The sequence below is a fragment of the Panicum hallii genome, chromosome 5, assembly GCF_002211085.1.
Source record: "Panicum hallii strain FIL2 chromosome 5, PHallii_v3.1, whole genome shotgun sequence".
Taxonomy (NCBI): domain Eukaryota; kingdom Viridiplantae; phylum Streptophyta; class Magnoliopsida; order Poales; family Poaceae; genus Panicum; species Panicum hallii.
The window spans coordinates 14,339,560-14,364,128 of NC_038046.1; the positions used below are offsets into that span (position 1 = coordinate 14,339,560).

The 24,569-nt window shown below is 44.2% G+C and overlaps 4 protein-coding genes across 5 annotated transcripts; 2 read left to right on the forward strand and 2 right to left on the reverse strand.

The window, feature by feature from the left end:
- Positions 1-1,708: 1,708 nt before the first annotated feature.
- LOC112895993 (transmembrane protein 33 homolog) lies at positions 1,709-6,602 on the forward strand. 2 transcript variants are annotated; one of them, XM_025964026.1, is made up of 9 exons: positions 1,709-2,020; positions 3,667-3,778; positions 3,851-3,945; positions 4,737-4,862; positions 4,974-5,094; positions 5,185-5,269; positions 5,695-5,808; positions 5,905-5,944; positions 6,211-6,602. In XM_025964026.1, the coding sequence occupies exons 1-9, from the start codon at positions 1,724-1,726 to the stop codon at positions 6,361-6,363; spliced, it is 1,143 nt and encodes a 380-aa protein (XP_025819811.1). In that variant the 5' UTR covers positions 1,709-1,723; the 3' UTR covers positions 6,364-6,602. The 2 variants fall into 2 exon arrangements, with proteins under 2 accessions (XP_025819811.1, XP_025819813.1); XM_025964028.1 differs by having other exon boundaries at positions 3,863-3,945.
- Positions 6,603-10,931: 4,329 nt separating this feature from the next.
- On the reverse strand, positions 10,932-13,843 carry LOC112893835 (HD domain-containing protein 2 homolog). The gene is made up of 8 exons (XM_025961338.1): positions 13,435-13,843; positions 13,052-13,176; positions 12,891-12,928; positions 12,622-12,732; positions 12,458-12,537; positions 11,833-11,869; positions 11,404-11,445; positions 10,932-11,301 (listed from the first exon to the last, which is right to left on the reverse strand). Exons 1-8 carry the CDS (start codon positions 13,657-13,659, stop codon positions 11,219-11,221), a joined length of 741 nt encoding a protein of 246 aa, XP_025817123.1. The 5' UTR covers positions 13,660-13,843; the 3' UTR covers positions 10,932-11,218.
- A 166-nt stretch (positions 13,844-14,009) lies between these two features.
- LOC112893834 (serine/threonine-protein kinase STY13-like) lies at positions 14,010-18,278 on the reverse strand. Its single transcript, XM_025961337.1, has 6 exons — positions 17,655-18,278; positions 16,157-16,278; positions 15,306-15,502; positions 15,029-15,203; positions 14,629-14,763; positions 14,010-14,533 (listed from the first exon to the last, which is right to left on the reverse strand). Exons 1-6 carry the CDS (start codon positions 17,962-17,964, stop codon positions 14,324-14,326), a joined length of 1,149 nt encoding a protein of 382 aa, XP_025817122.1. The 5' UTR covers positions 17,965-18,278; the 3' UTR covers positions 14,010-14,323.
- Positions 18,279-19,822: 1,544 nt separating this feature from the next.
- LOC112895719 (dual-specificity RNA methyltransferase RlmN) lies at positions 19,823-23,243 on the forward strand. The gene is made up of 8 exons (XM_025963716.1): positions 19,823-20,082; positions 20,179-20,281; positions 20,749-20,846; positions 20,923-21,053; positions 21,140-21,248; positions 21,814-22,005; positions 22,086-22,222; positions 22,652-23,243. Exons 1-8 carry the CDS (start codon positions 19,900-19,902, stop codon positions 22,926-22,928), a joined length of 1,230 nt encoding a protein of 409 aa, XP_025819501.1. The 5' UTR covers positions 19,823-19,899; the 3' UTR covers positions 22,929-23,243.
- The last annotated feature ends 1,326 nt before the right edge of the window (positions 23,244-24,569 follow it).

Consider the following 24,569-nt stretch of genomic DNA (forward strand, 5'->3'; position numbering starts at 1 on the left):
ACCAGGGTTTATGAATTAATGGGTGTTGACTAATTGACCTGCTGACTAGTTTCTTTGCCTCTTTTCCACGGAACATCCGTGTAAAGCACTTCAATCAATCTGTCACTCGGCGTAATAAAGACTCCATGCCCAGGAACATTTTAATAGGAGTAGCAAATTGGGCATGCTATAGAAGCCACTGAAATTACCTCACTTTTGATGCCCGTGATGAGTCCTCTTCTCCGCGTTCCTTCTACCTTTGCCCACGGCGGTGGGCACGGAGCATAGGGACCACAACATTCAGCTTAACGAACATGGTTTTGTTTAAAAAAAAAGAAAAAGAAATTACCTACTGCCAATGCGTGCTAAACGAATATGTAAAAACCAATCACGAGATATGTAAAAAAAATGAATTCCTATCTTCAAGCCAAAGCGCCCCGCATCTAGGCGTCCATAGAAAAAAACTGACCATGTTTGCTTGATGGATATGGGTCTTGTTGGTCACTTTTTGGACCATTGGATCTGCAATACACATATGGCATAACGCTTTTTTTTGTTTTACCTAGAAAGTTTCAAGATAAGCAAAATATTCTTCTATTTTGAAGCCAAACCTTTACATTTTTTCTGAAATAAGCTTTTACGAATTTGACTATTGGATTTGCAAAATATCTGACAGACCAAATCTATGGGTCAACTTAGAATGATTCCTTTTCTTCACATAACATTTTTTTTCTTGAACATAATATTTTCTTCCTTGTACATAACTTTTTCTTAAAGAAAATATTGTTTATAAATGATTATTCAAAAATTAGTAAAATATAAAAGCCATCAATACATATGGAAAGTGAGAAACCCAATATGGGCACACGCCATGGTCCCTCACCAGTGTTTGATGCGTCCTCGTTCATCCCTCATCTGAAATTTGTGGATGTGGTGACGCATGAGTCTTCTTGGCAGGTACACCAAGGGGCTCGTATCGCTAACAGGTGGGTATAGTGGAAAGCGGCCCCATGTGTCACTGAAACAGTCATCCGTGGTGACACCAGTTAGTGGCTAATGAAGTTGAAGGTTTGAAGCTGTATAGAGAGGTAGAAAAGTGCGGCAAATATATAGAGAGATGCAAAACAAATACATTAACTTGTGAAAAATCCAATACATTTTATTTTCGAAAAGGAAGTCGTGAATCTCGTAATGGCTAGCTGACCACTCGAGAGGAGAAAATAAAACGAGGACATCGCCATGGTCATGCAGATGAATCGAAGTCCCAGTAGACGTTAAAAGATGGCGATCGGAATGAAGGATCAGAAAATATTTTAGGCCTCATGCTGCAAAGTATGGTCCCGTTTAGTTCATTTTGCAAAAACGCAAAATTTTACTGTTGCAAAGGAATCTTACCAATTTGAAGTACTAAATGAAGTCTATTTGCAAAACTTTTTGCATGGATAGGTTGTAAATCACGAGATGAATCTAATGATGCTAATTAACGGATGGTTACTGTAGCATCACTGTTGCAAACATGGATTAAGTAGGCTCATTAGATTCGTCTCGCGATTTACAACCCATCCATGCAAAAAGTTTTGTAAAAAGACTTCATTTAGTACTTTAAATTGGTAAGATTCCTTTACAACAGTAAAATTTTGCGTTTTTGCAAAAGGATTTGTACAATTAAGATGGGACGGAAAGGACTGAGGCCACTTGGCAAAAGGAAGGAAAAGTGTGGAGAAAAAGGAAATCGACCCACGAGATGTCTGCCTGCACAGAATATGGGCACGGCACCTCGAGCGGCTGGCACCCGCGGCCGGCGCACACCAAAATCTGCCGCAGGCCGCAGAACCCCCTGGGCTTGCCCCGGACTCGGGAGCGAATGGGCGAGCCGTCTTCCTCGTCCTGGCCATCCTGGGGCGCGGCGGCGGCGGCGTACGACTACGAGCGCGACCCGCGGTGGGCGGAGTACCGGGCGAGCTCCGCCGTGCCGCCGCACCTCTTCACCGACCCCTACGTCCGCGCCCACCTCCAGCACAAGTTCTACCGCCGCTTCGTCGTACGTACCACTACCACTACCACTCCACTCCAATCATCCACTCCCCGCCACAATTCTCCCGTCTTCCTGCTCCATCCAGTAGCTTGTGAATTGTGAATCCGCATTTCGGATCGGGCGTGCTTCCGCGCCGGCCATGGCGCCGCACCGCCGAGTGCCTGCGCTCGCCCGGGAATTTTCGAGATCTGGCGCGGTTGCTTTCGTCGCCGCGTCCCACTCGAATCGCATCTCCTTCGTTTCTTTTCTCGGTCACACAAAAAGGCATAAAAAAAGAGGAATCTCGGAACCCATCCAGTTTTGCGATCTCACCCCCTGAACTGCCCGTAATCACGGGGCCCTCCCGGCGCTGCTGCTGCTTTCGTGCCCTGTCCCTGTGGCTACTGGCCATCACAACGAATAATAAGCGGCCTGCATTGCCAAGGAAATTTCAGAGGCGGAATTGAGAAAGAAGAGAGGGAGGGGGGTGGAGACAGGAGGGGTCAGTCGTCTTCCTCTGTCCCCGTGCTGCGCCTTTGCTTCGGAGTCTTGCCAAGTTTAGATTCGAGGAGGGGGCGCCCTCTCTCTCTCTTGCTGCCTGGCCTGCATCGGAAGCCGCGATTGGCGCTCTCTTCCAACAGTGCAGGCCGAAATTATTTTACGCAGGTTTGGTTTGCTGCTAATCTTCCTCCTCCTCTTCTGGTTGCCTTATTTGTATTCCGCGGGTGCAAATCCCCAAATCTGATTTGGCTCCCCGCATTGCGCACAACTGGCGCCGCTGCTCCCGCCGCCGCCGCACAAGCCTGAGTTCTTTGGCCGTAACTTTTTTCTGCAAAAAAGATGGGGATGGTGACGCATGAGGGGGATCTTGAGCGAGAGACTGGTTTCAGAGAGAATTGGGTGGGGGGAGGCGTCAGACTCGCGTTTTGCTGTTCCGATGCCTTCCTCCTTGGCCGGTTCCCAGCTTGTGAAGAAGCAGGCGATTCCCCTTCCCCTCTTTTCTTTAACCAATTCAGCTCATTCTTGCTTGCCTCGTTGTGGGTATCGAATCTTTCAGAGTCATCCGCTCTGGTCAATTTTAATTTTTTGGGACATGATCTCTGGTCAAGGTTTCCTGAACTGAAACTGTAGCAGGTGACAGCCTGACTGCTTTACATCCCACTGCTGAACAGATTCATGAAAGGTTATTTTTGGTTCTATTGTGGTTTGGTACCTGCTTCTTCTGATGGGTTCAAACTTTTGATTAGCTCTGCATAGTAACTCTGGGTCACAGTACAACCTTGCCATGGATTGTTGAGACCATCTGTTCATCTTCTGGTAATCTGAAATATGACTGAATGCCTCTGCAGTAATCCAGTCAGCAGTTGATTTAGGAAAGCTTTCAGTAACAGAACAGAATATCTGATGCTGCTTTTGGTTGTGCTTTACATTGTGTCAATTCTCATTGGTCAACTAACAGGCTGAGTCAGCAACACTTTGATTGATGACTGCCTATTTGTTAAGTACTATGTATCAACCTTTCTCCCCTTCAACAAAATTCTGTAGCATGGGCATTACTGCACATCTGTCAACGATAAATTAATATATTTTGTCTACATTCTTTTGGGGATATATCTGCATTTGATACGCATAACATGGTTCTATGATAGCTTATCTGCTGACTTTGGATACAGGATCCTGATTTTCCTGTAGAAGGAATGTCCTCAACCGCCTCTACCCAGCCCTCAGCGTCTTCAGGTGGTGCATCTACTTCAGCTGGTGAAAATGCAAGGCCTCCTGATCCAGGTGACAAGAAGCATATCGCTGTAACTTTTGAGTTATGATCTCTCCTTTTCTTATGTCCTTTTCATTTGACAGTGGGTTTTGTAGGCACTAATTCTGCAGGACTGGCGCGAAGCAGACTATCATTGCAGTTGGACCAGCGGTCCTTACATTTTTCTGTTAATGCTTGGGTAAACATTCTTACATGAAAAGTTGTTTTTTCATCAACTGTATTGTCATAGAAAATTTCTTAAAGCAATTTATCTCTGAAGGTTTCAATTTTCTGTCAATTGGTGTGTTTCTTGGAGTACCAGACTGATCCCAGTTATGCAAAGGATATTACTTTTAAAAAATTAATCTTATTTCAAAGGTTGTAAAACAACAGCTTGATTGTGGAATTAAGATCTTAGCTTGACCTACTTAAGCATATTTTATTTTAGCCAGTTCTGACAGCCAGCATTGTATGAGAAAAATGTCTTCATATAAAGCTCTCTTTTGACTGATAGAAATCCAGCTTTAGAATTCTTCATAAGCGGATAGACGATCAAGATTCATTAATCATGTTATCAAGTAATAAACTTATATCGTACTGGATGAATAAAACATTCAACGTGCAGCAGCCACTTTGTTTATGTGCTGTAGAAGTACTAGAAGATATTGCGATCTTCAATGTACATCACATAAACATGGATTTATGTCGCTTACACCTAGTAATATTTTCTTTGACTACTCTTAGCAAGCTATACTACATACTTCTGTGGGATGTATCAATGTATTCTCGACGTTACCCTCAGTATCTACAGTTTATCAGTATCAGTTCTCCAGCATGCAGTAGTGCCTGTTTCATTTATGAATGCTTCTCTGCTGGTCGCTTCCATATATTAGTGATGAGCTTTAATAATGATCTGTCTAAAATAATGTAGCTACTATATTGCCAGCTTATCTGGGTCATAGACAATTAATTTTCTTATTTTTCTAACAGGTCCTTATTGTTGCCTTGATTGGCATCTTTCCATTGGCACCACGATCTCTTCAGTACAAGGGATATAGGTTGTCACTTCTTGGCACAACATGCACAACGGGCTATGCTTTGTTTGCTTTTTACAGGGTATGTGACATGAAATTGAGTTTTTTAATTACTATTTAATCCTCATGTTATATGTCTTTTACTATTTAAATCAAATATGCTATACTGATACACCATTTTCCTACCAATCAGATACCCCGAGCAGGGAATTTGCAGGCTGTTCGGGCATGGTGTCACCTTGTAACTTCATCAAAGGATTTTATACCATTCATGTACTGCCTTATGTTTGTTACATCTAAACTGCACTTGAAGCGTAAGCATAAGCTGTTTACATTAACATGAAGCTCAGTCACATTAACTATCTGAGTTTCCTTGCGCATAATGAGATACTCTCTTCTGGCAGTTGCTTTGGTACCTGTAATTTGTTGGGCACTTGAACATGTTGCCAGATTTCTACGGCGCCATTTTACTAGTTCATCTTTATACAGGTAAATGAACTTGATGGATTTCTAGAGTTATGTCGTTCATGCTGTAGTCATTAGCTTTTAGGATTGAAGAACAATAGATTAGATATGCTGTACCTAGTCATACTTCGTGTTGCTAACTTGGTTTCATGCTAAATATACCAGGTTACTTTCATCTTTTCTGAGCTCCTATTCCTAAAGTTTGTAACATATCAGTTTCTTCAATCTGGTTGTGCACCCATTCTCTTGGCGCTCATTTTTCCCCAACTACAAATACAATAGTTGAACACCCCTCATCCCTTAGTTGTAAAACGCAAAACAGAAATGCAAAATATCAGCTTTTGTGTCATGTAAAGTGTAATACCTGTCCCTTTTTTCTAACGAGAATAATATTTTCCCCTTTGATCAGGTTGGTAAAATTTATCACATATAAATGCGTTAATTTGCAGGACATACTTGGAGCAGCCCTGTACATGGGTTGAGGTGAATATGACTGCAGTCCATTTTCTACGTTCAAATGCAGAGATTTTGTTGGGCTTTCTTTTGATCCTATCTCTGTTCTCGTGAGTTGATCCTAGCCTTTTCCTTAATTTTTCATCCCCCTCCCCTCTCCTCCTATTCGTTAACTTTCAATTCTTATTATTTCTCTACCTTTGCAGGCGACAACGAAATGCTATGCAAACATTCATGTATTGGCAGGTTAGTTAATGAAGCTCCACCTGCTTTATGATAGTGCTGTATACCTAACAGAAGATTGTTATTATGCTGTGCGATATGTTAATTTGTCATCACACATTAGGGGTGTGTGTGTATGCTCCTCTGCATGGCTGGCCCTAACTGGCTTATATGTTTGACCTCTGCCACATTTTAGAATGTCTCACGAATTTACCTGTAGGCTTTATAAAATTTGCAGAATAAGACGGTTCACTAGATCCCAATCTTATTCTCTTTTCCTGGTGCTGCAGTTGCTGAAGCTCATGTACCATTCTCCCTTCACTGCTGGTTATCATAGAGCTATCTGGCTTAAAATTGGACGGACAATTAACCCCTACATCCACCGGTACACCCCTTTCCTTCATGACCCGATAAATGCTGGCATGAGATGGTGGTTCAGGTAGGGATGAATGTGGCACCGTTAAGCATTAATCATGTAAAGAGATGAAAGCATGTCTTTGGTGACATTTCATATTGGACCCAACGATGAATCTTTTAAATAGAAAGTTGAGGTTTGTGAGTGATGTTACTAGTTCATTTTGCCGCTTCGAGCTGATGAATGACGATAATTTTTAGCTAGTATGATCATAACTCCTGTAACGATGAATCTATTGTCATGAACTGAAATTAGATTGGTAGTTTATGATCGTGTCCTTGACCCTTTTGTCTTTTTTTTGCCAGCGAACGCTAGACCAGTTGGTCTAGCTGTGCGCATGGCACCCTACCGGCGAGAGTTCGATCCCCACGGGGGCGGATTTGTTGGCGGGAGGTGGCGCAGTTTATCTGCGCGTTGTAAAAAATCCCCTCGCATATCCAGTTTCCAAAGCATAGTTTGGGTCCGCCCTTCTCACAGGTGTCGGGCCACTATGCAAGGGTGGGGCGGGGGGATTGGAATTTTTTTTGACGCTCTTAGTGCAATGTTGTGGGTCCCCCCAGCAGGTCAAGTTTTTTTTTGACCCTTTGTCTTTTTGACTCCAGTGATTCCTAACCGCATGCTTTATTGCGAAGGGAACCATTCTTCTGCATTACTTTATTATTTTTCATCATGTTCTGCGGAAAATCACTACGTTATCAAAGTAGTTCACATGTTCTGCAGTTTTAGTAGAACTGCAAATTTGTGATCGTGAGGGAGTGTCTTTCGCTATACAACAACAACAATTTAGTCTTTTATCCCAAGCAAATTGGGGTAGACTAGAGATGAAACTCACAGAAAATAAGAATAAGAAACACAAAAAGGCACAAGACAAAGGAAGAGTTAGGAGTTAAATAAAAAGTAAAAAAGGTTACAGTTCAGGTACGTTAATTGCTAATCTCCAAGCGCTCCTATCTATAGCTAATTCTCTAGTGATATTCTACTCCTTAAGGTCTCTCTTAACCGTCTCGTCCTAATTTAGTCTAGGTCTACCTCTACCTCTCTTTACATTATCGTCCAGCTTTAAAACTCCACTACGTACCGGCGTCTCGGGAGGCCTCCGTTGTATACGTTCAAACCATCTCAACCGATGTTGAATCAACTTCTCCTCGATAGGTGCCACCCCGACCCTATCTCGAATCTCTTCGTTTAGGACTCTATCCCTTCTTGTATGCCCGTAGAACTAACGCAGCATACGCATCTCTGCTACACTCAGTTGCTGGACATGTCGCCTTTTTTAGGCCAACATTCAACATCGTATAGCATCACCGGGCGAATCGCCATCCTATAGAACTTACCTTTTAGCCTCTGTGGCACCTTCTTATCACAGAGGACGCCAGAAGCCTGCCGTCACTTCAACCAACCAACTGAAATTCTATACCTAACATCTTCATCAATATCTCCATCTTTCTAAAGCATTGATCCTAGATACCGAAAAGTATCCTTCTTGGCCACCACTTGACCTTCGAGACTAACGTCCCCATCCTCATACCTAGTCGGGCTAAAGTCGCACATCATATACTCGGCCTTGGTCCTACTCAGTCTGAACCCCCTCGACTCTAACGTGTGTCTTCACAGCTCTAACTTCATATTAACCCCTGCCCTACTCTCGTCAACTAGCACCACATCATCAGCAAAGAGTATACACCAAGGGATATCACCCTGTATGTCCCTTGTGACCTCATCCATCACCAAAGCAAATAGATAAGGGCTCAAAGCTGACCCCTGATGTAGTCCTATTTTAATTGGAAAGTCACTGGTATCTCCATCACATGTTCGAACACAAGTCATCACATCCTTGTACATATCCTTAATGAGGGTAATATACTTAGTTGGGACTTTGTGTTTTTTCAATGCCCACCACATGACGTCTCTCGGTACTTTGTCATACGCCTTCTCTAGGTCAATAAAGACCATGTGTAAATCCTTCTTCTCCTCTCTATATCTCACCATAAACCGTCGTACTAAGAAAATCGCCTCCATAGTCGACCTCCCAGGCATGAACCCAAACTGGTTATGGGTCACCCTTGTCAATCTTCTTAGGCGATGCTCGATAACCCTCTCCCAAAGCTTCATCGTATGGCTCATCAACTTAATCCCCCAGTAGTTAGTACAACTTTGAACATCTCCCTTGTTCTTCAAGATCTGTACTAATATACTTCTCCTCCATTCCTCCGGCATCTTGTTTGACAGAAAAATTAGGTTAAAAAGCTTAGTTAACCATACTACCGCCCTCTCGCCCAGGCATCTTCACACCTCAATGGGGATGCCATCAGGACCCATCGCTTTACCTCCTTTCATCCTCTTCAAAGCTTCCCCGATCTCTGCCTCCTGAATCTTCCTCACAAAGCGTCTGTTGGTATCATCAAATGAGTCGTCCAACTCAAAAGTAGGACCCTCATTTTCCCCATTAAACAACTTGTCGAAGTATTCTCGCCATCTGTCCTTGATCTCCTCATCCTTCACCAGAAGTCAATCTGTCCCATTCTTGATGCATTTGATTTGGTTTACGTCCCTTGTCTTCCTCTCGCGGGTCCTAACGATCTTATAAATATCCTTCTCTCCTTCCTTCGTACCTAGCCGTTGATAAAGATCATCAAAAGTCTGACCTTTCGCTACACTTACAGCTCGCTTTGCAGACCTCTTCGCTAATCTATAGCCCTCGATGTTGGTTGCACTCTTATCGAGGTGAAGGCGTTTGAAACACTCCTTCTTCTCCTTAATAGCCCTTTGCACCTCGTCATTCCACCACCAAGTCTTTTTCACTTCCTGCTTGCCTCCCCTACTCATACCAAATACTTCTGAGGTCATCTTCCGAACTCATGTCGCTATCTTTAGCCACATATCATCTACATCTGCTCCTTCTTCCCAAAGCCCCTCGCCTAGCATCCTCTCCTTAAATGTTTGTGCCTCTTCCCCTCTAAGCTTCCACCACTTCGTTCTCGCAATCTTGGCACGTTTGTCCCGGTGGGCACGTACCCGAAAACGAAAATCCGCCACCACAAGCTTGTGTTGGGAACAACACACTCCCCAGGTATCACCTTACAATCTAAGCAGGCACGTCTATCCTCTCTCTTAGCAAGGATAAAGTCGATTTGGCTCGAGTATTATCCACTATGGAAGGTCACTGGACGGGACTCTCTCTTTCTAAAGAGGGTATTCGCTAACAGCAGGTTGTAGGCCAACGCAAAATTCAAAACATCCTCCCCCCTCGTTCCTACTACCATACCTGAAACCCCCGTGTACTCGCTCATATCCTACATTAGTCACACCCACATGGCCATTGAGGTCTCCTCCTATGAAGAGCTTCTCACTGATAGGCACGGTACTAACCATGCTATCAAGATCTTCACAAAACTGACTCTTGGAGCTCTCACTAAGACCTACCTGAGGGGCATAGGCACTGATCACATTCACTGATCACGTTCAGAACCAAATCTCCAATGACCAACCGTACTAGGATAATCCGGTCGCCTTGCCTCCTAATATCTACAACTCCATCCTTAAGGCTCTTATCGATCAAGCTGCCTACACCATTCCTACCCGAAGTTATCCCCGTGTACCAAAGCTCGAAGCCAGAACCCTCCACCTCCTTCGCCTCCTGGCCCTTCCATTTAGTCTCCTGCACGCATAGAATATTTACACGCCTCCTAATTGCTACATCGACTAGTTCTCTTAACTTACCTGTTAGAGACCCTACGTTCCAACTATCTAGACGAATCCTAGTTGGCTCGGCTAGCTTCCTTACCCTTTGCACCCGTCGAGAGAAATGCGAAGACCCACACTCATTTTTCACTACACCCGGACGCAGACGTAGCGCGCCACAGAGGCTGCGACAACCTGACCCTTGCTCACTTATCATCGTACCCAGATCACGATATGACGCGCTCCTAAGGGGATGACGACCCGGCCATTGCCCATTTAACACCACACCCGGGTTCCGATGTAGCGCGTCGCCAAGAGGGTTACGCCCCAGCGAATTTTTTATGGGTTTCATTTCCATTAGAGTGGCTGATTTTTTACGCTGGTTCGCCAAATCTAACACAACCCTCCACATTTTCTCTTTCGCTATCAACTATTAAAACTTTTTATATACACAGACAGCATACTCATGTTTTACTATTAGCAATCATCCATTGAAATTTCATGGACAAACAGCACGCTCCTATACCGGGAGTGCTATCACTAACCAAATTCACAGGTTGGTCCCTGAATCTGATCCATAGATAGATCCTACGGTCCCGAAGCCGGTACTGGTGGTTAGGGTGGCAGCCTTGCCCGTGCCGCCGTCGACGTTATAGCGCAGCTCCTCAAACGGCAGCGGGTCGCCCGTCGCCGAGCCCACCCATGCGGGATGGAAGCAGAGCAGCTACCCGTCCTGCCCGTTAACGCCCAAGCCGACACGCAGTGTTAACGGGTAAATGTAGTACTGGTACATCACAGCAGCTGAAAACCTCACATCAGAAGTGAGAATGCCATAGCGAAATGTAAGATATGGATAAAAAAATTACCACTTGTGGTGAAATCCAGATCATTTTCATGTGGGCAGGGAAGAGAACAGGAAAGCGGCAAACACATCACATTTTCATTATTCCCTGAGCTAACCAAAAAATGTATCTTATCCCTCGTTGGATCCAAGCTAGAATGAAACATTACAGTGTTTAGTAGCCCTACCGCAAGTCTTGCAATTTTAAACCTTTCAGGCTTCAGCTCTAACCAAACTAACATCGATGGATTTTTCTCCATACCCCTCCCGTTATTCCTTACTAAAGCTGGACTGCCATGGTAATCAGTTAAGTGCCACTGTTGAAGTTGGCTCAGGACTTAGGAAAGCGACTGCCATGCTCCTACTTCTGCTTTTTGCATCCCTCCTTTCTCCTCGCGTTCACTTCAGCAGCCCAGCTCTTACCGATCTCTGTCTGGAACTTGCCTGAAAAACAGGTTAAGCAAATGTTTAGCAGAAAGACAGCTGGAAACGTTCTGTGCTCACTCTGGCAATCACGAATTATGTGATAGATAGCAATCAAATTACCAGCAGTGGAGAGAAAGAACTCATCTAGCACTTTGCCATGTTCTGCAAATTTTCAAGATACAAGCAGCAGAAAAAAAATAGATTAGCACATCCAGTGCACAAGGTGAGGAAAATGAGAACATAGGAAAAGTAAGAATGTGAAGTGCAAAGTTTGGTGAAGTGGAAGACGTGATAAAGCATTAGTCATTCCAATTATTTCCTGAGCCAGATGATCACAAGTAGTTTGCACAATTATTAACCCCATAAAGAACCATGACGATACATCAACAATAATATCTTAAAAATATCATGACAATCTATCATCTATACTTCATAATACCAAATTATTTCCATGCCAACAAGCAATTTAAGCTATGGTTGAATGTATAGCATAGCACACACAATTAGGCAAAACGACGACTGGCTCATTATTTGACTAAAGGCCCATACCTTTCTCATATTCCAATGCTTGAAGAATCATTTCCACCTGAAAACAATAAATGATCTTGTAAAATCTCAAATTCCAAGAACCAGAATGAAGAGAACAAACAAGAATAAAATAAAATAAAATTCACTGGAGTTAACTCTAATATTACACATGACAATATGTACTAACAAATATCGTGCCTGTAATCAATAATAATAATTATTCAACAGCTAACTTGTATGCTCTGAGGATGGGAAAGTCTGACAAATTTATGTAATTCCCACTTGGAAAACAGGGCCCTTCAAGATCGTCTATTATGCCCATGCCAATACAAACATTTAAGCAAACTTTTGAATGGACAGAATAGGTCAACAAACCGATTACAAGTGATTTCTGTTATGCAGGAACTTTTAGATGATTTCGCCCAAGAATTAATACCCTAGAGAGGTGATGAAAACGGCAATCCTGGTAGCTACTAAAAAACCACATGTATTCTAGAAATGATGAACGAGATAGTGATATACAAGTTTGATAATGAATGCAACAAAACTCAAAGTAGTATTCTTGTATTTCTTTTTTTATCTGTCGAGATTTTGAAGAGAAGATACAAGTAGGCACTTCAGAAAAGAAAAACAATTATCTGCTTACTTTATCGAAATCTTTTACAAGATTGGCTTCAATAGAAGAATTGTTTTCATATTCTTCCCACAGCCCCTTAATCTCATCAGCTGCAAAACAACAATATTATTATTGATTTTTTTTGGAGATGGAAATTTTTACATGAACGTTTAACACAAAAAATCGACACAAACCTATTGGACCACCACCAAGAACTTCACACATTTCATCTAGAGCTGCTTGTTCACGCCGGCTTTTTTCAGCCTTAGGTATACCATCTGATGGGGTAATGTCACCAACAATAGCTGTTAAAAAAAATTTGTTAGAATATTTGAGTTGTACTACTGTGGATAAATTAGGCATTTAGGCTAATACAAGCTATTGGCAGATGAAGTGCAGTTCATGAGATCATATAATCACATTGAATAAACAACACAGCAACAGTTTCTGTAATGAGACCTACCTTCAGCAATGTCATGCACAATAGCAATTTTGATGCACCTGTTTTAAGAAAGAAAAGTATAGTGTTTGTCAGCACAAAGTATAGAAAACTAACAAATGACAAAGGAAATCTGAACCATACCAAATCTGATAAAAATAAAACAATCGTTTGAAGAAATGGACCTTTCACGATCCACAGCAGGAAGGTCACCAGCAATCAGAGCCATTAAGGCCATACGGTACATGTGATCAGCAATAGACTCAGGGCCCTTGATGCTATGATTTATCCATCCTTTCCTTTTAGTGGTCTGAAGAATAAACAGAAGTAACAAGCATCAGAATCATGCAACATGATGGATCTAAGCATCAAAGAAACAAGGGGCATCCTTATATATATAAAAAAAGGGAAACAAGGGGGCATGAATTTCTTACAAAAATTGGAGTATCGCTAGTGTGATCCTACAGAATATGCGTTACAGAAAACGCCAGATATCGCAGGTAAAGCAGTCCTCGAGCGACATATCAGAGGGCGACTAATTACGACGAGCACGGACGTATGAAAATACCTTAAGGCGATGGCACAGGGTGAGGAAATCGATGGCCGCGGCGTCCGCCGGCGCCGGGGACCGCCTGGGCACTGGCGATCCGCCCGGCCCGGGGCTCCCGGAGACGGCGCGGACGGCCAGGGCGAGGCGGCGCGGCGCGCGCTCGACGGGGAGGATGCGCGGCGGGGTGCGGCGCAGGAGGCCCCGCGCCGCGGGCTGGGAGGGCATCCGCGAGCTCAACGCCATCTCGGAGAGCTCCGGTAGACGGGGAGGCTTGGGTTCCGGATCGGAAGGGCAGGGATCAACGGCGGCGGCTCCTTTGCCCCTCCCTGTTTCTCTCTGCGCCTCTCCTCTGTTCCTGGGCGGGGTAGGCCCAGGCCGGTGGGCGAGAGCCGCTGGGATCGGACGCCCGTCCCGCCCGACACGCCGTACCTCTCGTGATCATCCGACCGTCCGTATACAAAACACACAGGAGACGCGCGTGCGCACACACATTTTAATTTCACAGCTCGCACATGTTACCAGCAAAAATTTCCCTTTTGCTCCAGTCTGATACGGAGTATCCCGGATGATGATGGTTCATATTTAGTTCCATGTTATTCATTAATATCAACATTATGTAAAGAGATGGTGAATCCAAAGAGTACATAAGCCTGCTTCACGTCACGGCCACGAAATTTCCTCGGCCACAGGAACTCTCTCCAAGCCTGACCTTAATTAACGTGCAGCAAGCATTAGAACTCGCAGCAAACACAAACATACAGGGACGACGTCGAACAGCCCATCCATTTACACCCGGGAGAAACTTCTCCGTTTCATAGCCTGTTCTGCAGCTAGATTTTACACCGAATTCTACTAGCGACCAATAGCCGTCACTTCACCAGGTTACCACGACCAGGTCGCAACAGCGTTAGGGCCCTCGGTACCGGCGGAAGCAGGAGAGGCAGCCCTGCGTCTGGTCCGTCGGGATCATGCCGCCGCCCTTGGACGTGTCGATCGCCTCCAGCATGGACACAACCTCCGCCATCTCGGGCCGCTTGTCCGGGTTCGCGTCCCAGCACCGCTTCATCACGTTCGCTAGCGAGCTCGGGCAGCAGCGCGGTATCTCGGGCCTCAGGTTCTGTACGCACATCAAGGATTGGTAAGGTTCTGTGTCAGTGATTGAGGTTTCCAGGAACGAGCTAGGATCAGCAGCAAGGAGGCATGCCTTCTTACCTGACGAACAACAGCAGAAGTGACTTCTGAGAAGCTAAGGTCGGGGTACGGCATGTCGCAGCAGTATATCTCCCACAGGCAGATCCCGAAGCTGTAAACGTCACACTTCCTGTTGTAAGCATGACCATTGAGAACCTGCATATGCCAATGTAAGCCTGCTGCCTTACAGATGACGATAAACTGTGGTTTGAAGCAATGGAAAGCGATGCTTCAAAAAGAAAATAGCAAAGAAGAGATTAGAGGCGACAGGATCTTGCAATTTCAACTCTCTAAACAAGGTACATTGCTGTGCCATGCAGCCACATTTTCCTACTTAATTAAATAATATTCATAAAATGATCGAGCAAGATGTTCAATTCTAGACTTGGGGAAACAAAGCGGATGGTTAAGGATAAAGTACCTCAGGTGCCATGTAACCAAGTGTCCCTGTTTCGCCAGTCATATCACTAGGATTTGAAGCCTCAACTCGAGCAACGCCAAAATCAGCAATTTTCACAGTTCTCGTTTTGTCCAGAAGCATATTTTCAGTCTTGACGTCACGATGCACAATCTTCTTTGAGTGGAGGTAGCATAATCTATTGAAACAAAGAGGTCACATATATATCTTCCAAGACTCAAGACACAGAACAACAAAGTTTCAGGCCAACATCAGTAAACAAAAACAATAAATTTCTTACCCCCTGGCAAGGTCAAGAGCTATTTGAACCACAACTTTAAAGGCAAGCTTCCTTCTCCTGTTCTTTATCAGAAAATTTTTCAGTGCACCTCCAGGAAGGTACTCAACAACAACACAGCAAATATTACTAGGCATGCCAAGATGTCCATGTTCCGTCTGTACATTTAAATCTCTTGCACCCATTATAGCCCCAATAAACTGTCAGATAGGAGTTCAAGTTATTGTTAGGAAAGCAAGTTGCGATTAGAAAGATATCTACATTCAGCACCGAGACTGGAATAAGTAATAATAGTAGTAGATAATCCACAATGAATTTTACAGATGAAAAAAAACTAAAGCCTTCTATATATTGCTAGGTAAATTTGCTACCATGTTGACATCAATTCTCATTGCTTATGCAGGCAAATTGATGTCATAAAACCAAATGCAACTTTCTACTCTTCTTAAAAATTAGAATCTTTCTGAGTGGTTACATGACTAGCTTTGACATATATATATGGCTTGTTTTGAAACAAATTATGACAGTGAGAGCATCAAGATAGCTGGTAGTACTGAACATGCCCATCACTATGCTGTCAGATACCCAGACATGGGGAACAACGTCAAGACCAATGATGGCACAGGGATGATTGAGACCACCTATTTTTTTATGTCACAATAGATATCTTATGTGCTAGTAACCAAGTTTAACCATGGGGTTGCAATTGATAATGTCAGACAGCAATTCTAGACTCTGTTCTATGAACCAAAAATAAATAAAAACTGAATTGAGCTATTGAAGTATTGATATCAGCAGAGTGAGTTATGAAGTTTGAAGGGGAGTGAAAAATGGCTTCTTCAGGCAACTGTTACCTTAGTAACGTTTGGATGATCAAGCTTGTGCCAGACAGCAACCTCCTGTGCAAATGCCGCTCTGAGTGCAGCAATTTCCTGTTCTGACCTATGACCATCCTCGCCCCAGTCAAGCAATTTTACTGGAAAATGGTAACATTTAACAATCAGTGTTGAAAAATGGAAGTTCCAACGGTAAACATGAAGTTTCTTACGCTGAACAATTAATACAAACTCATCAAGTTATTATTTAACAGTCCATTTTACTCCATATTGGTGACAATGGATGAGTTACAACAGTGACTGCTTAAGGAATAAGGATGGACAGAGCATTCCAAATCTCAAAGGTGTAGGTTGGCACTTGATGGGGACAAAAGGTAGCACATTCTTGACGAAGAGGATGCATTTTGCTGTAGATGTCAAAACAGCAATTTTGTGAAAGGTGTAAGCCTGGTGTCTAAAAATGGAACAGTGAGACACATCTTAAGTGCCTAACAAGAGCATGAAGCACCCAGGGAAGTAGAGTGTGACAGATGAGAGGTACTTTGTGGAGCGAGGAAGCTAATTTAATAGCACAACCAAAGTAGCAAGTAAATGCGAAACAAGCCAATCAATCAGTGAGGTGATGAATGCCTAAGAGACATATGGTATGACATTCTAATCACACTTTAAGAATATAAATGAACTGAATTAGCTTGTGAACCAACCATGTCGAGCATGCAAAGGGTGATAAAGTTCTGGACATACAGATTGCATGTGCTTTTTCCTGAGTCATGTGATCATACTTTAGTAGGACAATGCCAAACTGCTATTTATATTCCTGGCGGCAAAAAATCATGCATTTTTCTTTTTCTTTTTTTGAAACATTAGCCCGGTTCAAATGCTTTCCAGTTTCCCTGCCCCCCTGAAAAGTGCAACGACAATTGCAAGTTGCAACCCTTGGCTAAAAAATCAGCCGCTTTATTCTGTAGCCTCCTGACTTACAGGGGCTCATCATGACATGAACACATGGATCACGCCTAATAAAACCTTTAACTGTTGGTTGGTTCGGATCACATGAGGGGGTTACGCTTACACACCAAAAAGCTAAGGGGCTTATCTAACAGAAGTCACGGAATACACCATGGAATGGACAAAAGCAGAGGTATCAACTTTAGCAATTTGCTGACAAGGAAAAGCACCGGTGACATGACGGGCGAAAATAACTCGCTAAACCATCCAGAACAACCACCTATGGCAAATGAAATTGCTATCTACGATCAATTCTGCTAACCATTCCAAGCAGGGAACGGAAAATGATGCATGCATCAAAGTTTCCTCAGGACTTGGGGAGAATCGATCAGATTCAGGACCAAAAGTCCAGCTTACGGCAGGAGAAGTAATGACAAGTAACATCTAGCATGACGAATTTCATCGAACATGTCATGGACATCAAAACTTGGCTCGTCATGGCTGCTGCACGCGTATCGGTATGTGTTAGCAGTGTATAAGGGAAGTAGTGTGGATGCTCGGACGATACCGGCGACATCCTGGCCGTCGTAGACGCCGCGGTGGACGGTGCCGAAGGTGCCGCGCGCGATGACGCCCTTGATGATGAGCTTGGCGGGGTCGATCTCCCAGTCCTCCCGGCACCGCCGCAGCGGCGTGAGCTCCTCGGGGCCCAGCCTCGCGGAGTCGCCGCGGCGGTTCCCCGTCCCTGAGGCCAGGCCGACGCCCCGCTCCGCGGGGCGCCCGAGGTGGCGCTCGAGCTGCTCGTCCAGGCTCTTGAGGTCGATCTGGTCCGCGCGCACGAACCCCGCGTCCCCGCCCGCGCTGGTGGGCTGCCTCATGCTTGGTGGAGCTGCGGAGTCGGGAGGGCCGTGGAGGCAAGCGGCGGCTGCGGCAGGGGGGGCGAGCGGGGCCGGAAGTGCTCACGTGGTTTGGGTGCCGCAGAGGGTGGTGCCGGCGGCGGCTACTGGGGAAGGGGAAGAAGTGGCGAGGCGGAGGTGGTTCGAGTTCGTGCGGGAGTCTCCATGTGAGCGCATGGGGCAGCGGGTTACCGAAGTAGGCACGGGGGGGTACGGGAAGGCAACTGGCCCAGGACTCGTGTTGCGGGCCCCACCAGGGGCCGTCGCCCGTCAGGCCATCAGGAGGTTTCGTTTGTGCATTTTTTTTTGGGGTTGACGAGATCACGTCTTCACGAGCTGACCCTGGGGCAAGTGATCCGACTTTGCAGTTTGCACCCGTAGAACCGCTACGACAGCATGCATGTGCCTTTCTTTTCAGGGCTAACTTCACAAACAAACCTAACTCTTTAATGATAGGATTCCTAACTCTCGTAGGAAGAAAGATAAGCAATACTAAAGTTGGAAGCCGAAATATAAGTTGTGGTCACAAGGGCCTCAAATACAATCTACATGATAAGCAGAGTGTGAAACGTCAGCACATGTAATCACGTTGATGTTTTCATTTAATTGGAGTGAGTATTAGTTTACTTTGCTTTCATGGCTCTATTCTTAGCACTTAGCAGCAGGTGCATATACAATGTAATCGAAGATATGTAAGGAAACTACAATAATCCCTAAATTAGACCTCCATATGCTAAATGGGACTTGCCTGTGGCTTCTAAATTTGCTTCGACTCCAACAATAACCCTCAATTCTAACTTTTAACAGAGGGCTCCCTAGAGAGGGTGGACGAGAAGAGAATTTGGAGGTCTCCTCAAAATAGAGGGTCCAGTAGAAGGTCTATTAGAGTATATTTTTTTGTTTAAACCTCTAAATTTAAGATAAAGATTTATTTACATGGCCTATTGAAGTTGCTCTAAACTCTTCTTCTTATATGGTCATTGTTGTTGTTGAAGCATCGAGTTTTTGTTCAAACTATGTAACCTTAGATGGTCACTGTTGTTGTTGAAGCATCGAGTTTTTGTTCAGACTATGTAACCTTGTTGTAGGTACTATGTAGGGAGTGAGAATGTGGGATGTGCAATTTTGTTTGTGTTCCAATAAGTGGGGGTGTTCAGTCATCTATTATATCTTTCTTCTAAGGCTAATCACAATGGGGGTTTCATGGCGAGTTTCATGACATTAATTAGCATGACACATCAGCATTTTTGATGATGTGGTACTGATTTAATGAGGGAAGAGAAGGAACCAATTTCATCCCCATGACACTCTACTAACTCGTTTCCAAGATATTGGAAATGACGTGAAACGACCACTATGACCGCCGTTGTTTCATGGGGGATCCCCGTGCGCCAATCAACTAGCATTTAACTACACTAGTTAGCTTTGGAAACAGTGAAATGAAACTCTCCATTGAGAGATAGTGTTTCATTCATCCCCCAAGCTGATGTCGCGTTTTTGGAAATAGGGATATGAAACCCTCCACTGTGAATAGCCTAAATGCCGTTGCTAATATTGGTGTTGTAATTACCTTCTTAAATGAATGGCAGAGTCCTACTCTTTATTTAGGACAGGCTTGGCACTAGCCCAGTGATATAGGAAGGTAATTACATTATGACAGGCTTTGCACGATTTATTTTGAGAAAAAGGACTATAAGGTGCTCCAGCCCAGTGAAATAATAGCTTACTGGATCTGGCCCGTTTTCTGGAAGAAGGCCAACATGACATTCGTCTTCTTCCGAGGAGAAGCCCGAAAGAAAAGCAGCCCAGCCCTTCTCTATCCCGTCGGCAGCCTGGCTCGCCAGAAAGATTTCACCACATCCGTTAGAGGTCGCAAACTCGCTAGACCGTACAAGCCAGGCAAATCCGGAAATCCCCATGGCGGCGCAGGCGCTGCCGTTCCTCCGGTGGAGCCGGAGCGCCGCCTCCCTCCGCGCGCGCTCCTCCACCACAGCCGCGCCGCACCGCCTCTTCTCCACCCTCCGCCGCCCCTCCGCCGCCGCCCGCTGCGAGGCCGGCTCCAAGGTCATGCTCAAGGGGATGGACTACTCGGAACTCGAGGTAAGGGCTCGGCTCAGGACTTGTGGGCTTTATGTAGTTCGTTGGTTGGTGGCATGAGCATGCGTGTGAGATGATTTAGCGCGGGTTTTTGTTCAGAATTGGGTGCAGGCGCAGGGGTTTCGCCCCGGCCAGGCCATGATGCTGTGGAAATGCCTATACGGGCACAACGTTTGGGCTCATTGTCACGACGAGCTAACTGGTAAACTGTTTCTTCCTCCTCATAGTTAGCTTCGATAGTTTTGACTGTATCTAGTGCAATTCATCTGTTCAGTACTATTGTGCCAATAATCTGACAAGCATCATATTTTAGAAATAGACGAGATCGAGTTATACATCAGCTGCTGGGCCATGTTTGGTATTAGTTAACTATTGTACCACATTTCCAATTTGTCTCATCAACGATGCCTTTGTTGTACTATCAAGTAGAATTTGTTTTCCGATAAACAAACTGAGTAACTTTAAAAATAATTCTACCTTTGTATGTTTTAGGTGTGCTGCATCTTTCTCTTACTAAATTATTTTCCAATGGGGATCTTTTTTTTTGGTTGGAATTATACCTGCAAATGTGCTTACAATTCTTCTCTTTATTGAAGATATGTGTCATATGTTGTGTTGAGAATGTTAGTTGAATGGATGTGACCCCTTTTTACCTCTAAAATCCTTCAGGTTTAAACAAGGACTTCAGGAAAATGATAACTGAGCGTGCTGATCTCAGGGCATTAACTGTGAAGGACATTCTCACTGCAACAGATGGAACCCGTAAGGTAGTTTTCTGTGTTGCTGATCTCTTCCGAAGTGATTTACAGAATATGATTGATTTTGGAACACAGGATGTTACAGATACTGTTCTCTCTTGAAGATGGTCCAGTGATTGAAACAGTTATCATTCCTTGCGCTAGGGGCAGGACAACCGTCTGTGTTTCAAGTCAAGTTGGTTGCGCCATGAACTGTCAATTTTGCTTCACTGGAAGGTTTGTTTACTTCTGTTGCAAGACATTTGTTTTCTCTCTTTGGCAGTACTGATTCTATGTTTGGTTTCTTTCTTTGACTTATATAGGATGGGTTTGAGAAAACATCTGTCAACAGCTGAAATTGTAGAGCAGGCTGTGTTTGCTCGCAGACTATTCTCTGATGAATTTGGAGCAATTACTAATGTGGTCTTTATGGTAAGCATTCTCTTTAAGTACTTTTGCTTTGACTTCATTGCAATGACTAACTTGATCATCTTGTTTGACTAATAGCATACGATTTGTAGTTATATTTGTGATTTCTTTCCCTTTCATGCTGTTCTTCCTGAAGTGACAGCAAAAATATGCATAACTCTCTACTGTATCTTAAACTACTACTTTCAAGTCGATTCATATTGCTGCTGTTCATATAGCACCTTTTTAGTGCACAGTACTGTAAATTTGACATTGTTAGTGCATCTCCTTTGATGCCATATTCAGTTATTCGGTGCCATTTTAGAAAGGCGGTGACCTATATATGGTTACATCTCCTCTTATTAGTTGCCCAAACCAATCCTTATTGACAGTTTTACATCTGTTCTTTGTTGAGTTGTTAGGCTTCTTGATGTTGGTTTTGATGTATACGTCATCTGGGCATCTTTTTAATGTTTACCTGCTGCAGTTAACTACTAATAATGTCTCATTATGTAGCCTACATGATTTTGAAATTCTGTTATTTTTGCTGATTTCATGTTATGCTTTCATTCACATCTAATTTATTCAGGGCATGGGTGAACCATTTCACAATATTGACAATGTAATGAAAGCCTCAGCAATAATGGTTGATGATCAAGGTCTTCATTTTAGTCCTCGCAAGGTTACTGTCTCCACAAGTGGTCTTGTCCCTCAGTTAAAACGCTTCCTCTGTGAATCCAATTGCTCGCTGGCCGTCAGTCTTAATGCAACAACAGATGAGGTAGTGGTTATTCTGTTTGGCTGAAATGCTTTTTTCTTTCTTTCTTATTTTGCCGATTTGTAAAGATACTTGTTTTGCAGGTTAGAAACTGGATAATGCCTATAAACAGAAAGTACAATCTTAACTTGCTTCTTGGCACCTTAAGGGAGGAACTTTGCCACAGAAAGAATTACAGAGTTCTATTTGAATATGTCATGCTTTCTGGGGTGAATGATAGGTGAGAAATATGCTTAAGTGCCTTTTCCTGCTGTATCTGTCTAGTCGTATATTATGAATCTATTAGCAGAGGTTGCGCGTAAATCCCCTTTCTGTTAAGGTCTGCATGCATCTTTCTTTAAACACTTGCAAAAGGCAAACTTTCTTCCTTCTAATCAGAAGGCTTTTCGTTTCCTATTTGGTCAAAGCATACATTTAGGCCTACCTGCCACAGTGTGCAGTTGATGATGTTGTTAGTGTAATCATTAGCTCGAGGTAGATAAATTGAAGCTAGACCTTCTTTTCCTTTTTGTATTAACCTAGTGTTACCATTAATCCATATGCAAACAGAATCCTTTTCAGTATGAACCTTTTTAAGGCTATCAGAGTTAACTAAGTTTCTGCTTGCACCCTAAATTGTTAATTTTTTGGGGGTCAACTATACTTGCAGTATGGATGATGCGAAGAGGCTTATAGAGCTCGTCCAAGGGATCCCTTGCAAGATCAACCTCATCTCTTTCAATCCCTACAGCGGTTCCCAATTCAAGCCCACACCCGATGAGAAGATAATCGAGTTCCGGAACATTTTAATTCAAGGTGGCCTTATAGTTTTTGTTCGGCTCAGCAGAGGGGATGATCAGATGGCTGCCTGCGGGCAGCTAGGAGAGCCTGGAGACTACCAGCTGCCTCTGCTCCGTGTACCCGAGAAGTTCCAGGTCGCCTTGTGAATTGTGATGCTAGACGGTACAGTCATTAGTAAGCTTGGCCCCGTGAGCAACTTGATGAACACGTGAAGTAATTGGCTCGGGATGGAGATTCGATCATGCACTCGGTGGAAGTTATGCCATCTCCGAAGACTGCCCTGGAGTTTTGCGATATGGTATCCACGCGGTGGGTCCTTCATCTGAGCCTGGATATGTAAGAACACATTTTGGCACGGACACATAATGCTTCTGCTGAGGTTGTAGCAAGTTGTGTTGCGTTTCGCACTCTGATACCGTACCAACGCCGTCCGACTCGGGAAAGCTAAAGCATTGCGTCGTGCAACTTTGGTCTTTGGGTGCGTGACACTTGGCGTTTCCGCGTAGCCCATGCTGCGGTCCGAGTCGGAGTCGCCAAAGCTAAATTCTGCTGCTACCGGTGATTCGAAAAGCTTGGCTTGGATTTTGGAATGAACCTATCCTACCGGCGATCAGGAATGGCAGAAAAGAATCTCGGAAGGCCTGCAAGGTTTGGCTTGACTGAGCGAGATACCTTAACCGCTAAGGTGCGCATGGCATCACCAACTCACCTGGCCACCCTAGAAGGTAAGGTAAGGGAAAAGGGAAAGCGAGAAATCTAGCACGAGCCCCCACCCGGATCAAAGCGCCTCCTTTTCCCAAAAGCAACTCCATCACACTGCGCATCATGGGGCGTCTTTAGCACTAAGCTGCTGCCGAACTGGTAGACACGCTACACGATCATCGCGCCTTGCCTTTAGCGGGAGCCCGATATTCCACGCTCCACGGCACTGCTGTGTGATTGCATGATGCTTTTGTTTGTGTGGGAGACCTTTGTCAAGTTGGATGCATATATGCACACGACGAGTTCACGTGTAAAATGAACTCTTGTTGTGCAAAGTTCATGTGAATTTTTCGTGCTCGTTCGAAACCGATTAACCGACATTAGAGCAGGGCTAATAATTTAGCGCGGTTGACTGTATACTAGTGCTATGTCATATATACATCATCTAACAGCCCGATCATATAGTAGCTTAATATTGATGTATATACTACATCATTATTGATGTATGGCTATAAACTTGCAGCCCGTTTCTCATCGATGTCGCAATCAAAACTTAGACCACCTTATCATACTTGCTCTTTAATAGCAAGAATGTTTTGCTGCCTCGGCACGGCAATAATACACTGCGACGTTTTACCTTCACGCCCCACTTTGGACTAAATTCTTTTCTTATCCCTAATTAGTGCAGGCCATCCTTTTCATGGCCCAGCATCCTCCACAAGATCTTCTGATTCAAGGCACCTACGCATACTTCCTGCATACGTGCTGTTCCTGTAGATATATTCTTAGGGGAAGAATATATCTACAGGAACAGCATATATGCAGCAAGCATGCATGAAGTATGAAGAAGCTAATGGTGTTCGGGTGTTAGAAACTAAGCACCAGCGGATTCTGCGACGGAGATGTGGTTTTCGAGCTCCGTGGCGTACATGTCAGGCCAGCCAAGGAAATCGACAGCTACTCGTTGTTGTTGATCACACGCGGTCCGACTGAGCTGGGTGATCATGCGTGCATTTCTAGACAGGTCCTTGGGTCCGCCATCCCACCCTACTCATCTCTCCAAGTTGTGCAAGCAAAACAAGAGC